Source organism: Girardinichthys multiradiatus, chromosome 12 (assembly GCF_021462225.1).
Source record: "Girardinichthys multiradiatus isolate DD_20200921_A chromosome 12, DD_fGirMul_XY1, whole genome shotgun sequence".
NCBI classification, from domain to species: Eukaryota; Metazoa; Chordata; class Actinopteri; order Cyprinodontiformes; family Goodeidae; genus Girardinichthys; species Girardinichthys multiradiatus.
In genome coordinates, this window is record NC_061805.1 from 22,520,496 (window position 1) to 22,536,371 (window position 15,876).

The 15,876-nt window shown below is 40.0% G+C and overlaps 1 protein-coding gene across 1 annotated transcript; it reads left to right on the forward strand.

The window, feature by feature from the left end:
- Window positions 1-8,687: 8,687 nt before the first annotated feature.
- LOC124877131 (betaine--homocysteine S-methyltransferase 1) lies at window positions 8,688-13,757 on the forward strand. The gene is made up of 8 exons (XM_047380151.1): window positions 8,688-8,813; window positions 9,821-9,953; window positions 10,358-10,470; window positions 10,538-10,729; window positions 10,874-11,021; window positions 12,635-12,817; window positions 12,987-13,215; window positions 13,314-13,757. The coding sequence occupies exons 1-8, from the start codon at window positions 8,796-8,798 to the stop codon at window positions 13,489-13,491; spliced, it is 1,194 nt and encodes a 397-aa protein (XP_047236107.1). The 5' UTR covers window positions 8,688-8,795; the 3' UTR covers window positions 13,492-13,757.
- The last annotated feature ends 2,119 nt before the right edge of the window (window positions 13,758-15,876 follow it).

The window sequence follows — 15,876 nt, forward strand, 5'->3', positions numbered from 1 at the left end:
CTGATTAGAAATGTTTATAAAACTTTATAATGACTTGAGGTTCCTCTTTCAGTAGGGCAACAACTCATACAGCTTCAGCTACAATAGACTGGTTTAGGTCAAACCATATTCATGTTTCGAATGGCCGTAGTCCAAACCTAAATTCAGTTAAGAAGTAGTGGAAAGATTATGCTGTGCTTTGTCTGTCACATAAAATTCCAATAAAATACATTGAAATTTGAGGTTGTCATATCACAAACTGTTAAAAAGTTCAAATTCATTTACTTGTGCAAAGCACTTTGTGTTAGTGTGTGCAAAAAAATGTATACTGTAAACATTTAGGTTTATTTTTTTATTTCGTACAGGATATTGGTTTACAGTCTTAACATAGTATGACATTTTTCAGAAGGTCAGAAATAGATAAAGGCCTATACGCACAAAAGGAGGGTGTATTTGTACGTTTTATATATTTTGCACGCTGCTCAAAATTGGCCACGGAATAAGAAGCAAATCAAATTCCAAACTTAGTTCTATTGTTACCTTTCATTATTTCATTCTCATCTTTAAGAACTGACTAAAAATGACAGTTAAAAAATACAAGACAAAACTATTTTAAAGCGGGCTGCGCAGTTGGTAGCACTGTTGTGCAGCAAGAAGGTCCTTGGTTCGACTCCCAGCCGGGGGTCTTTCTGCATGGAGTTTGCATGTTCTCCCCGTGCATGCATGTGTTGGGACCCAGCCATGGATTTCAACATTAAACTCCGGTACGGACTCTTCTGGAACTTTCAAAATAAATTGCATTTAACTGACATCCAGCAACTGAGGAAAGAGGGGTGGCAGCAGACTTCCCATGATGCCACTGTCTGAATAAGAGCACAAGCTGACCTCTTCCACCGGTGATCATCGGGATAGGAGGGGAACAGTGGTTGATGTCTCTTTGCCGGCAAACAGACATAAACTCTTCAACTGGATCCAAGAGTGTCATACAATCCTCGATCGTATGCAAAGTTAAGTACGAATGAAATACTGTCTGTGTATCCGGCATTTTCATTCATGAACGGGGAAATTAAGGTGTAAGAATTGCTTACTTTCTCTCTGAGTCCTGCAGAAGCAAACTGTCCCAGAGACGTTCCATACAGAGAAGCGGTCTCATAGTCTGGAAGGAAGACAGCGGAGACCCCATCACCGTGGTTACGGTAACGTGCAGTGTTGTTAGCGGACATCCACAGCCACGGAGGTTAGCTAGAAGCTAACCGTTTAAAGACTGTGGACGTTTCTTCAAGCTTCGCCGCCTTGGACAACGTTCCTCACCACAGTTCATGAGGTTAAGTGTTTGGGCAGAATAACATAGAAGTGATTTAGATTGAAATGATCTAAACGTTTTTCATTTTACGAAGTTTGGTTTTGTTTGTGTTGAACTCAGCTATCTTGGTGCTAGCAGAATATCTGCAGCACACGTGTTCAGGTTGTTCTTAAAGTTAAGACAAACTTTATTAAAGGGTGATTTTAAACAAAAGATTGATCATAACGGGCCGTCCTCGCTTATGCATTTTAACCCTTTTATCAACGATATTTTTAAAGGTGTGTGTTTGATTCTGGTGCTAAGCTATTAGCCTCCTTTGTTAGCTTAATTGCTAACAGCTAAGGACACGTGTTTGCTGCTAAATAATATTTACCCAGAAAGGTTTAGTTTTCAATCCAGTAAATGTGTCCCTAACATCATTTTACTAACTTTGATAACTAAGTAAAAACCATTAAGCCCCATTTCTCCAGAAAGATTTGGCTCTTTCCAAAATATTCCCTTAATAATATTTCTTCAAATATTATTTCAATAAATAAAGGCAGCTAATTAGACACGTTGAGAAATGGTCATCCAGAAGGTTGGTTTTATTCAGCAGATCATTCTTAAAACATTATTTTATTAAAATAATATTTCATCTGATCTTGCATTGTGAATGGTTGTCTAAAGGTTTGCTGATTATTGCCTAATTTAGTTCCAAGACTAACTTCACTTCATTTCCAGATTCTTCAAGATAATCCTTGGTTCTCAAACATAAATTACATTGCATGGTAATGTTGCATCACTCTTTCAGTCATGGTTTTCAACCATCTTTAATCAACTTGTTTATATTGTACATAGCCATTAGTCTTCATTATTCTTTAATTCTGCTTGGTAGTTTAGTTGAATTGTTTTAGGATAGTAAAGAGTTTGCTGATTGAAATATGTTTGACTTTGAGTTGACTTATTTTTGTTCATAAATTCTTGTATTTTAAGAAATTGTATGAATTCATTCCATGTGTGTGCAGAGTTTATGCTGTTCAATAATGTCGGAGCTCGTCTCACACCTTTCTATTTTGTCCTAATACCATCGCCTTACTGGGCTGGTATTCACAGGACAACCCTTAACAGACCGAAATATTATTTGATAAAATATTAATATTAAATAATCTCAGATTCATAATCCCATCACATGAGTTCTCACCGGGTACTCTGGCTTCCTCCCACAGTTCAAAAACATGCCTGTTAATTTGCCCTTAGGTGTGTGAATAAGTGCGCTTGGTTGTTTGTGTGTTGCCCTGCGATGGACTGGCGACCTGTCCAGGATGTACCCTGCCTCTAGTCCGTAGACTGCTGGACATGGGCACCAGCTTCCCTGTGACCCACTATGGAATAAGTGATATAGAAAATGACTATTTTAAAGCAAGATATTCTCTCATTTGGACTATTTTGATGGGTTGCACTTAAATCGTAACAGGGACTTACTTACTCAGTTCAATGTGTTCAAATATATACTTTAGCAGCTAAAAGTATCATTCACATTTTTTAACAATGGTCAGGTAGACATTTTATCCCTTGCCCTGAAGAACAGTGATGATTCTTGTTCTTGTTTAGATAAGTGTACTTTGGGTCCCTCTTGTGTCCAAAGGTGAAACTACACAGCAATAATTTCTACTTCTTGTATAATAGAGGCAGTTTCATAAAACATAAGAGAGATAAGAAACACATCTCAATCCCTACAGTGACTTGAGCAGGTCACAATGTGTTTTCATTCAGTGTTTTTACCCTAGGTGTCCTGTGGTCTACTATTATATACATTACAATTTCAGTGGAATGTGTTCTGAATCTTGAGTCATGAATGGACCACAGAATGAGGTGGGGTTTTAGGAGGGAAGCTGTGGCTCTTTTACCCCTCTACCCCTGTAGAACAGGAGACTAAAGCAACACAAACAGACAAGGTAGTATTAAAGGCTCTGCGGGGTTCTGAGTATTTTGTTTTTTGTACTTATCGGTTTACTCCATTGCACTCAAAAAACAAGAAAACCTGCAGAAAATAACTCATTATTGACTTATGTTTTATTTTATAAACACAATAAAGAAATGTATAACTATTAGCCTTTGCAATGACAAATCATATTGTAAAATGGAGAGCACAGTTTGCACAGCAAATCTTTTACCATTATACTTATGTTGTCACCCCACCTGAGGAGCATGAGAGGTTCAGCTCTTGATTGGTTCATTGGGAGTCAATAGCTAACCAAAATTATCTCTGTTGAAGCTTCAAACAGGCAGTTTTGTTCAGTCTCTTCTTCCAGCTTCATGCCTCCCAATGTAGCATTTTTCACCAACTTGCCTTCCTCCCTTTATCGATCTTCACATCACAAGCCCTTCTAGTTGTCCAATGTCCAGATTTACTCCCCTATGTCAATCACCTGTCACTTTCCTTTCTGGCCGCTCCTTCAACCTTTGGTCACAGAAATTACACAGACGGTCACAGTTCCAGTCTCAGCCTGCAGCAGCTGGTCATAGCAACATAGGAAAATGGTAAGTCAGCACAGACACAGCTGGTGGCCGGTGCCTGACTCTCCAGCTGGAACAGTTGGAATAACTCAGAAGAAATTGGATATAGTGGACATTCATTGTGTAGGTTGATCTCTGGGAACAGAGTAGGGGTACCTCGTAAAGTGGAGCTTGATCGGGCTTTCGTACAGTTTGTAGCATAGGATGAGGAAAGGAGGTGAAGGAGCTGAGGTCCAGCTATGAAGTGAATTAATCAGTTATATGAGGTGGAGAGCAAATTGTGATTATAAACTTAATTATGTGTGGCATAGTGTAATGTATACATAATGTTCACGCTTATACATCTAGAACCGACATCTCTTCCACCATGGAGATAAATCAGCACCGAAATAAATATTTCTGCTCCTAAACGCTAACACTAACTCAGACAAACAATCATTCAAAACGAACTGGCCAAGACTGGAGTTAGGAGAGCCCCTTTTAGTGTTGTCTTTAAATACTACAGTTTACTGTAAACAAGCAACTCCTTTGTAAATGTAATAATTCAACATTACATATACAGCCTTACATTGTGCAGCACCTTGCAAAAGTATTCATACTCCTTGAACTTTTTCACATTTTATTTGATTACAGAACTAACCCTGCTTTAAAACGTAACTAAACTTAAACTCCATAACTTTCCCCATGACTCGTCTGCTGTTTGTTGGTCTTGTTGATGCTATTTGTCCACTAAGGTTACCTAAAAACCTCTGAATCCTTCACAGAACAGCTACACACAACTGGGTTCTGTTCACTAGCTACATGACTTCAGGAGGGAACAGGCTGAAAATAATTATATTTAGAAGTATCAGAGCAAAGGGGGCAAATGCACAGCACACTTTTCGTGTTTTAAAAAAACAGAGAAACCTTATACAGGTCCTTCTCAAAATATTAGCATATTGTGATAAAGTTCATTATTTTCCATAATGTCATGATGAAAATTTAACATTCATATATTTTAGATTCATTGCACACTAACTGAAATATTTCAGGTCTTTTATTGTCTTAATACGGATGATTTTGGCATACAGCTCATGAAAACCCAAAATTCCTATCTCACAAAATTAGCATATCATTAAAAGGGTCTCTAAACGAGCTATGAACCTAATCATCTGAATCAACGAGTTAACTCTAAACACCTGCAAAAGATTCCTGAGGCCTTTAAAACTCCCAGCCTGGTTCATCACTCAAAACCCCAATCATGGGTAAGACTGCCGACCTGACTGCTGTCCAGAAGGCCACTATTGACACCCTCAAGCAAGAGGGTAAGACACAGAAAGACATTTTTGAACAAATAGGCTGTTCCCAGAGTGCTGTATCAAGGCACCTCAGTGGGAAGTCTGTGGGAAGGAAAAAGTGTGGCAGAAAACGCTGCACAACGAGAAGAGGTGACCGGACCCTGAGGAAGATTGTGGAGAAGGGCCGATTCCAGACCTTGGGGGACCTGCGGAAGCAGTGGACTGAGTCTGGAGTAGAAACATCCAGAGCCACCGTGCACAGGCGTGTGCAGGAAATGGGCTACAGGTGCCACATTCCCCAGGTCAAGCCACTTTTGAACCAGAAACAGCGGCAGAAGCGCCTGACCTGGGCTACAGAGAAGCAGCACTGGACTGTTGCTCAGTGGTCCAAAGTACTTTTTTTGGATGAAAGCAAATTCTGCATGTCATTCAGAAATCAAGGTGCCAGAGTCTGGAGGAAGACTGGGGAGAAGGAAATGCCAAAATGCCAGAAGTCCAGTGTCAAGTACCCACAGTCAGTGATGGTCTGGGGTGCCGTGTCAGCTGCTGGTGTTGGTCCACTGTGTTTTATCAAGGGCAGGGTCAATGCAGCTAGCTATCAGGAGATTTTGGAGCACTTCATGCTTCCATTTGCTGAAAAGCTTTATGGAGATGAAGATTTCATTTTTCAGCACGACCTGGCACCTGCTCACAGTGCCAAAACCACTGGTAAATGGTTTACTGACTATGGTATCACTGTGCTCAATTGGCCTGCCAACTCTCCTGACCTGAACCCCATAGAGAATCTGTGGGATATTGTGAAGAGAACGTTGAGAGACTCAAGACCCAACACTCTGGATGAGCTAAAGGCCGCTATTGAAGCATCCTGGGCCTCTGGTTCAAAAGTGGCTTGACCTGGGGAATGCGGCACCTGTAGCCCATTTCCTGCACACGCCTGTGCACGGTGGCTCTGGATGTTTCTACTCCAGACTCAGTCCACTGCTTCCGCAGGTCCCCCAAGGTCTGGAATCGGCCCTTCTCCACAATCTTCCTAAGGGTCCGGTCACCTCTTCTCGTTGTGCAGCGTTTTCTGCCACACTTTTTCCTTCCCACAGACTTCCCACTGAGGTGCCTTGATACAGCACTCTGGGAACAGCCTATTCGTTCAGAAATTTCTTTCTGTGTCTTACCCTCTTGCTTGAGGGTGTCAATAGTGGCCTTCTGGACAGCAGTCAGGTCGGCAGTCTTACCCATGATTGGGGTTTTGAGTGATGAACCAGGCTGGGAGTTTTAAAGGCCTCAGGAATCTTTTGCAGGTGTTTAGAGTTAACTTGTTGATTCAGATGATTAGGTTCATAGCTCGTTTAGAGACCCTTTTAATGATATGCTAATTTTGTGAGATAGAAATTTTGGGTTTTCATGAGCTGTATGCCAAAATCATCCGTATTAAGACAATAAAAGACCTGAAATATTTCAGTTAGTGTGCAATGAATCTAAAATATATGAATGTTAAATTTTCATCATGACATTATGGAAAATAATGAACTTTATCACAATATGCTAATATTTTGAGAAGGACCATTATACTTATGTTGTCACATAACACTCTGAAAAAAAATTCTATTGCAGGTAGAAAACCCAGGTGGAGTTGGATTATGTCACTCCTTTATCGAACCTCAGCACACACCGTCTTTCTCTTCAAGCCTCTTTCTACTCCCTCGCATTCACTCTTTTCTCTATCTCACAGTGAGAAACATCTCCAAACAACAATCTTGTACATATTGTTTTACACATTTCTGTCCATATTTTCAAATTAGTCCCAGAATCTGTCCCTCCATCTTAAGACATTTCTCTCCAGCAGGATTTGATCCATACTCCAACAAAAGTCTGCAGAAATCAGTGAACTGTAGATTAAAGGCAGTTTGAACTTTGACTCTGTTGACAAACACACGAAGAAGTCCTGACTGTAACAATCTCCCTGAAACTGGATAAACCCAGCACTGACAGAACTACACACCAAACCATTACACCGAAGGTCATCGATCAGCCATGTGTGCAAGTGTGGGTTTTGTGAGCGGTCTAAAGTAAATATGAGAGGCATGGACGACTGGCAAAAACTAAAGTGTTAATAGTTAATCTGGAGAAATGCGATAATACACTTGCAGCTGAGGCTTTAAATATGCAATACAACTTTTTTTGTCACTATCTCTGAAAATGTAGGTCAGAGGTGCTTTGAGGAACTGCTGAAAAAGCAGAATGTTTTCAGTATAATCAGCAAAATGTTTGACTTTTTGGCAGTCTTCTTTATTGACTACAGTTTTAACATACAATTTTAACATTTTATAAGTTTTCTTTGCAAAATATCCTGCTCGCAAAACAACCACTCGTAAAAAAATATTTTGGCCACCCACAAAACCTTCAGGCCCTAGGCTACTGCCCTACTTATGTTTAACCCTGGCAATGGATACTAAATGAGTTAAATGTGCTCATAAAGATTGCATGGGTGCAAAAGCCTAGGATAATAGTTGTGATACAGGAAAATTGAGAAAACCAAGCAAGAATTTTGTTCTGTTAAATATGCAATAAATAGTAAAATTTTTAAGTTCATTTTAATGACAATTGTTTATTGCCCTTCATTCTCCACACCAGTGCTGGGCTGTGACCATGGGCCACAGTGACCTGCTGCAGCCCAAAGAAGCAACCAGTACCCAGGAAATGAAGCATGTGATGAAGATGCATAAGAAGGCCAACTCTTCTGCATGAACAACATATTCTCGGCTTCAAACAACAAGCAGAGCACTGATCAGTGTATGGCACAAGTGCAAACCCACCAACACATGAGTGACAGGCCAGACAAGTAGAGGATTAACGATACAAGCAGCGAGGAGTCCCTCTAGTAACTCTGGAGGAGCTGCAAAGAACCACAGCCCAGGGGCCAACAGGAAAACTACATTTGCGCATTTGTCAAATTTGGTTTGTATGAAACAATTGAAATGTTGGACTTGTTGACAGAAAGTCAATTGACTGGGGCAGAGGTTCACCTTCCAGCGGAACAAAAAAACTAAACAAACAGCCAGAGTTACAGTAAAATAGTTTAAATCAAAGTATAATGGCCCAGTCAAAGTCCAGACTTAAATCCAACTGAGAATTTATTGCAGATGTGATTCCTTTCATCAAATCCAACTGAACTTGATCTATTTTGTAAAGAACTGAAGATAAAATTATGCACTCTAAATGTACAAAACTTGTACAGATATACACCAAATAGCGTTCACCTATATCAATCCACAAAGCATTGCCTCAGGGAGGCTGCATACAAATGTACACCACACTTATCAGATTTGCATTTGTATCAGTTTTCTTCCTTAATAGCCATATGCACTGCTTCGTCTATGATATAGAAAACGATGATATTTGTGGCTGAACCAGGATAAAATATGAAACATATCAGGAGTGTGGATGTTTTTTCAAGACGCTGTATGTGTTTTCAAAAAACAGAAAACCACAAACTAGCAGAGGAAACAGAAAACATTGAGAACCTTAATTAATCCGGACCAAACTACGCAGAAACGCACTCACAAAACTCTCATTCAGTTAAGAAGGGGAGGTGTTGTTTAACTTGCATTTTACCAATCAGAGTGACTCTCACACAGACCCCTCCCCTGCTTCAGGGGGATTTAATAAGGCCCTCCGCACCACTCTGGTACCACTTCAGCTTCTCAAAAGTCTCAGCAGTCAGGGATCCAAACAGCCGCAGGATAATGGCACCAACAAAGAAGGTACGTGTGAAAGACAGGAATGCTCTCTGGAAAACGACCTCTGCTGAAATTATTGTTGATAGTTACCTTTTCTACTCCCATATATAGACGGAGAGGCCGGGGTTTAATAATAAGGAGAATTAATCTAGCTTTAAGACTGATTAACCCAAACTACAGTTGGTATATTACTGACATGTTCGATTTTGAGGAGGTGTTTGGTCTTCTTAATAAATCTTCTGCACAGCTGGCATGCAAGGTCACATTTCTCCAGTCACGTTAAACTGCCAGCTGTTGCTGCAGAAATGAAAGACCAGTGCACCTAATAAGTTATGTAGTTCCAAGGTTTTGTTCTGAAAATGACATGAAATGATCTCTTTTACATATTCAAACTGTGTGAAAAGTTGAAATAAATTTTAATAAGCATCAATTGTCTTTGTTTAATACTGTTTAACCTAAAATGTGCCTTATTTCTGCTCTCTAAATAAAAGGAAAACTACTAACGGGATATTACACCATAATTTAAGGACCAAGAATTAAACCATAGTCCTGTAAATGTGGTGAGGGTCTATGTCTTGAGTGTGCACGAGGAAGAGATCATCTTACATTGAACAGTATGAACTCCTGCAAGGAAGCGTTTTTAAATACAAACAATTTTATTTGCTCTGCAGTTTGCATGCCTTTACCTACTTGGATGTGGATCCATTCTGCAGAATCCAGATGGCGACAAAGTATAACTTTTAACTCTGGTTAAGCGTGATAAGCGAGTCAAAGGGTGCATACATATCAGTCTCACAAGCAGCTGTTTTGATGACTCATTCCGACTGCAATAAAGTGGAATAGATCACAAGAGTTTAGGATATTCATTGCGCAAGATGTGACCGACTGATGGCGATTAAATTCAGGGGGTGTTCCTTAAATTGACCTGGAATGAGAAATGAGTTATTTTTGCCTTAGCTGTGGTTTTTGCACCTTGACTAACCCATTTACACTTTTCCAAAGTTACTAAGCTCACTGACAAAATATTACAGGGTATCATAGAGCGTCTTAATGCTGGAGAGATTGTCATCGGCGATGGAGGGTTTGTGTTTGCCCTGGAGAAGAGAGGATACGTGAAGGCTGGACCCTGGACCCCCGAGGCTGCAGCAGAGTACCCAGAAGCAGGTGAGAATAACATGCTCTGCTAACTTTTGTGTTATGTAAAAGGTCATTTTTGCTTCTTGAATAACCCACTCCACACCATTCTCTTTGAAATGTTGTATCCTCCTTGAACTCTTTTGTTTGTTTTTTTCAGTTCAATAAAGAATATGATCTCTCTCAGCAAGTTACAATTTCATGAAATCTTTCCAAACTTTTCCTGAGGATCCTAAAATGAAACTTTAAAGTGAAAACTGATTCAAGGAAAACAAACAATTCAAAAAGGCTCTTCAAGCCTGTGGATACCAAAAACCATAACTCTGGATAAACAAGACTTAACATTTCCCACGGTTTTATGAAATGTCTTAGAAATTAACTGAATTGTGTTTTTTACTTTCTTATATATTGCATCGTCTTTGGTTGACTTCCAGTGCGTCAGCTCCACAGGGAGTTCCTGCGGGCTGGAGCCAACATCATGCAGACCTTCACCTTCTATGCCAGTGATGACAAGTTGGAGAACAGAGGCAACAAGCTCAGCTATACCGTAAGTAAACCGAGAGATTACACATTCGGACACATTATGGATGTGCATAATCTGTCTTTGCCTGCAGGGAGCTCAGATCAACGAGGCCGCTTGCGACCTGGCTCGGGAGGTGGCCAATGAGGGTGACGCTCTGGTGGCAGGAGGAGTGTCCCAGACTCCATCCTACCTGAGCTGCAAGAGTGGGACAGAGGTGAAAGCTATCTTTAAGAAACAGCTGGACGTGTTCACCAAGAAGAATGTCGACTTCCTTATAGCTGAGGTAGCGATTAAACAATATATGTTATCATAAGGCAACTACAGAGGAAGCAAAATTGATCTCCAGAGCATCTTTTTAAAATGTTGATGCAATGTTTGCTGGATAAAGGCTGGTGAATATGCTTTGAGTAAGAGCTTTGTCCTACAGTACTTTGAGCATGTTGAAGAGGCTGTGTGGGCTGTTGAAGTTCTGAAGGAGACGGGGAAGCCCGTGGCTGTAAGCCTTTGCATCGGACCTGAGGGAGACATGCATGGTGTCTCACCTGGAGAGTGTGCTGTCAGGCTCGTCAAAGCCGGTATGTAAAGTGCTCTTTAATGTGACCTAAATAAATCATTCAGTTTATGTCTTACACACATACAAAGCTTGACTCCGTATTAGTAAATAAACATCTTCAAAAGTTATCACTGCATTTTGTGCAAAAAAAAAAATAACATACTATAAGTTAAATGGGTGAGCTGTTCTGTTAAAGCAATTGAACAGATACAGAGATGCTTGTCAAAGAGAACAAATAATCAGAAATACAGTTCAAACCAGTTGTTTACATACACATGTAGAAACATGTATAAGGAGATATAAACGTTTTTTTCCTCACTGTCTGACAATAAATCAAACCAAAATTTTCGTATTTTAGGTCAGTTAGGATTACCAAAATTCTTTCTCTTTACTAAATGTCAAAAAAACAAAAGAGATCATTTATTTTAGAATTCTTTTTCTTTATGAAATTCAGGAGTTTACGTCTACTACAAATGATGCTATTAAATGATTTGATGAAGCCCAGATGATGATGTCAAGGCTTTTTAAAATCTGATTTAAATGGCAGTCCTGTGAATCGATTTTAAGACAAGGCCATAAACAAACTGCTTCCTTATGTATGAAGACAACTGTTTAGTGCAGCATCATGTGGTATTGTTTTTTTAATGTGGGAGGGACTGATGCACTTCACAGAACAGATTACATTAAGAGGAAATTCAAATTGCAAAAATACCTTATTAATCCCAAAGGGAAATCTAATTATGTGAAAAAACTGAAGCAGCATCTCAAAACATCTGCCAGGAAGTAGGTCTTCTAAATGGATAGTGCAAAATTAGTTACAAAGTGGCTTAAGGATAACAATGTTATTGTTATTGAGTGGCTATCACAAAGCACTGGGCAGGGCTAAAAAGATGTTTGAGAACAAGGCGGCCTACAAACCGGACTTATTGAACCAGTTCTGTCAGGAAGAATGGGCCATAACTATTGTGAAATGTTTGTGGAAGGATACCCAAAAGGTTTGAGCAAAGTTATACAGATTAAACTTGGTAGAACATAACAATTCTTTTCTCTCTCTACTTGCTGGCATTTAGCAAGCGGAAATAACGTAGGTAATCCTAACTAACATAAAACAGGGAAACTGTAGTCCAATAAAATGTCAGACAGTGAGAAAAAATGTATCTTTTAATACAATGTTTGTCATTTTATTGTTTCAACTGGATTAGGAGAGCAAAGGTTGCCAAAGCAATGTAAAATATACAAGCAAGAATTAAGTAAAGGTAGTGAGAGAAATTTGGACACACAAAGAAATTTAAAGCAGTTTGCATTTGTTGGAAAACTTTACCTTATTTTTAGATGAGGTCTGTTGAAAAGTGAATCGGATTTTCTTGATTCTGAGGCCTCTGCTTTAAATTCCCTAATACACTTTTATATCCATGCAAACTATTGATGTATGGTTAAATGTATGGCAGTAGGAAGAATCTTTGTTAGAAAAAATGTGGGTTTTGAACATAAAGACCTGAAGAATCTGGTAGTAGCCCAATATCTTACTTTGAAAGGTGTTTCTAGCTGAAAATAAAGGCAAGTAAGCACAGTTTTAGTCTATAGCATTGTTGTGTACTTAAAAGGGTTTTTTTCACACTTTTGCCTGTTGTCTAGGTGCCCAGATTGTGGGAGTCAACTGTCACTTTGACCCCCTGACCTGTGTGAAGACTGTCAAGATGATGAAGGAGGGAGTGGAGAAGGCCGGACTCAAGGCTCACTACATGGTGCAGCCGCTGGCTTACCACACTCCAGACTGCAACTGTCAAGGATTTATCGATCTGCCAGAATTCCCCTTTGGTAAGTATGCACTGTGTTCCATGTAAAATCCACCATTCAGTTGTTATTTATAAAAATCATGCTAAAAAGCTAGGCTTTTTTTCTTAATCGTTGCACACTGACTCCCCCTGCTGGTGTGCTACATCAATAAAATGCTCATTTTTTCCCCTGCAATCCATTCTACTGTCAGGTCTAGAACCCAGGATCCTGACCCGCTGGGATATGCACAAGTATGCCAGAGAGGCCTACAATGCTGGCATCCGCTTTATTGGTGGCTGCTGTGGGTTTGAGCCTTATCATATAAGGGCTGTGGCAGAGGAGCTGGCCCCAGAGAGGGGCTTCCTCCCTGCTGCATCAGAGAAACATGGAGTATGGGGTGCTGGTCTGGAGATGCACACCAAACCCTGGGTCAGAGCCAGGTGAGGAGCAACTATATGCCTTTTATTACCCGGGCTCTGCATGCATTGTAGCTTCAAAAAACCGGTGAGATCCAGTTTATCTCCTCTGTGTTTTCCAGAGCCCGCCGTGATTACTGGGAGAGCCTGAAGCCAGCCTCTGGCCGTCCCCTGTGTGCGTCCTTGTCATCCCCAGATAGCTGGGGTGTTACCAGGGGCGACGCTGAACTCATGCAGCAGAAAGAGGCCACCTCCAAGGACCAATTGAAACAGCTGTTTGGCAGGTCAAAGACTCACTGAGTGTTTCCCACCGGAAAACGGTTGAGAGACAAGCAGTTGCGTGAAGCAGCTAACACAATGTGGTGGACAGTTTTGTATAAACCAAGCGATAATTTCTAACTTGAGACTGCACTGCTCTAAACATCTGTGTCTTGGAAAAATGAGGCCACAATGTCTCAGATTAGGGGTTTCCTCCATGTTGAAAAAGGGACCTATTTGTTTTCCATTATCCTGCAACAGTCTGTTAAATGAAATAATATCAAATAAAACGCAAATTGGTTACTTGACTGTTGAGACTTCTTGTTGTGTTGGGAGAAGAAGCCTAACTTCCACTATCTACATACTGAAAAAAAAGATTAAAAAACTTCATGTAGTAAGCATCAAAAATGTTAAAACTTCTATTAATGTATAATTAGATTTGAATTTTCCCTGCAATGGACTGGCGACCTGTCCAGGGTGTACCCTGCCTCTCGCCCTTAGGCTGCTGGAGATAGGCACCAGCTTCCCCGTGACCCACTATGGAATAAGCGGTAGAAAATGAATGAATGAATAGATTGGAATATATTCCTGTGATCTGAAAAGAAGAAGAAACAGAAACATATGAATAAATATAATGTTTCCCACCAGACAAAAAATACTGTATTCCAGGTTTTGGGTTGGTAAACGACTTATTGTTGCACCCAGACAGGCCAGAACAAAGATCTTCAGGTAATTCTCCCATTCAGAGTAGCATACATGTCAAAGACAGCCGTCATCACAGCAAAGACAGGAAACATCCTGTCAATCAACAGTTGAATAAGTTGGTAAATGTAAAACTGCAAATGTTCTTGTTGTGTTAACAAAACAGTCATAATTTAACACATCAATCAGCAGATTAGGGGCAATGGGGAGATTTAGTGGACATACAAATTAAAATACCAGTTACTAAATCACCTCAGTTTAATGTGACACATATCCTGTATTATTTAACTGGAAAATTAACCAATTTGTATCCATATAATCAAAGTGTATGCACACACCTAAACTAACACTTTTTGAAGCCCATTGTGACTTTAGCTTTCATTCTTCACACCTGCCATCAATTATAGAGAATCAGACAAACTGTGAATAAAGCTACGCTCTCCTAAAAACCTTTCTTAACATTTGGAGAAAATATGGAACAACTAAACACGGACCTTTCTCCATTACTGATAAAAATACATGACTGGAACTTGGTCAGCAAGGCAGCCATTAACACAGAAGGAGCTGCAGATTTTTCTGCTGAGCACCGGCTGGGTTCCTCACGTGAAAACAAGCTGCTGTAATCTTCATATCATGGGAGTTGGGTTGCAAGACCGAAGCCTTTTCCTCCAAACATCCAGGTCTAAAATCTTCCACAATCTTGTCAAATAATGTGTTATGGTCAGATGGAACCAAACTGGAACTTTAGACCACAATTCTAATATGTATATTTAATTCAAAAACAAGACAGCATGTTATCAAAAAATACCATATCCAGAAATATGGTGGTGGCAGCATCGTGTTCTGGGGTTACTTTTCTTTAGATGGAACACTGCTTTTTGTCAAAGTTAATGAAATTATAAACAGTTCCTAATGCCCTCCAGTGTTGATCAAAAACCTTCAGGTTTCCAAGTCATTTGAATTCAACTGAGCCTGAAAGTTTGTGGAACTTCCAGATACAGAAAATTCAGCATTTTGACCTATTGCATCAATTAAATAAAAAGCTTCAGCCCCTCACAAATCTCAACATAATGATGTTTATGTTTGGATTGAACGGTAACGTATGTTGTTGGATCTGAATCTGACTAGATGATCAGATTGACTTGGAATGAATTGGTTTCACTTCAGCTGAATTTGTATTCTCTGTAATTGGTCATGACAATTGGACCTAAGTTGCCTTGCAGCAAGAAGGTCCCGGGTTCAATTCCCGTCCGGGGGGTCTTTCTGCATGGAGTTTGCATGTTCTCCCCGTGCATGCATGGGTTCTCACCAGGTACACCGGCTTCCTCCCACAGTCCAAAGACATGCCTGTTAGGTTAATTGGTCTCTATAAATTGCCCTTAGGTGTATGAATGAGTGTGTGCCTGGTTGTTTGTGTGTTGCCCTGTGATGGACTGGCGACCTGTCCACGGCGTACCCCATCTCTAGCCCGTAGACTGCTGGAGATAGGCACCAGCTCCCCCGTGACCCACTATGGAATAAGCGGTAGAAAATGACTGACTATATATATATATATATATATATATATATATATATATATATATATATAGTGAACTGGATTGTGTCTTTTTACTTTGTTCTTTAAAGATTTTAAAGTTTAAGTAAAAAGATATTTTCACCCCTGCAGGTTTCACAGGTTCCTGTTTTTTGCTTCATTGTCACACTAGTATCAAATGTTTGTATCAC

What these genes read in the sequence shown, in the direction of transcription:
- LOC124877131 (XM_047380151.1), top strand. An exon ending in GCAACAAGCTCAGCTATACC is followed by an intron (nt 10,471 to 10,537) that starts GTAAGTAAACCG and finishes CTTTGCCTGCAG; the next exon opens with GGAGCTCAGATCAACGAGGC. An exon ending in TGTCAGGCTCGTCAAAGCCG is followed by an intron (nt 11,022 to 12,634) that starts GTATGTAAAGTG and finishes CCTGTTGTCTAG; the next exon opens with GTGCCCAGATTGTGGGAGTC.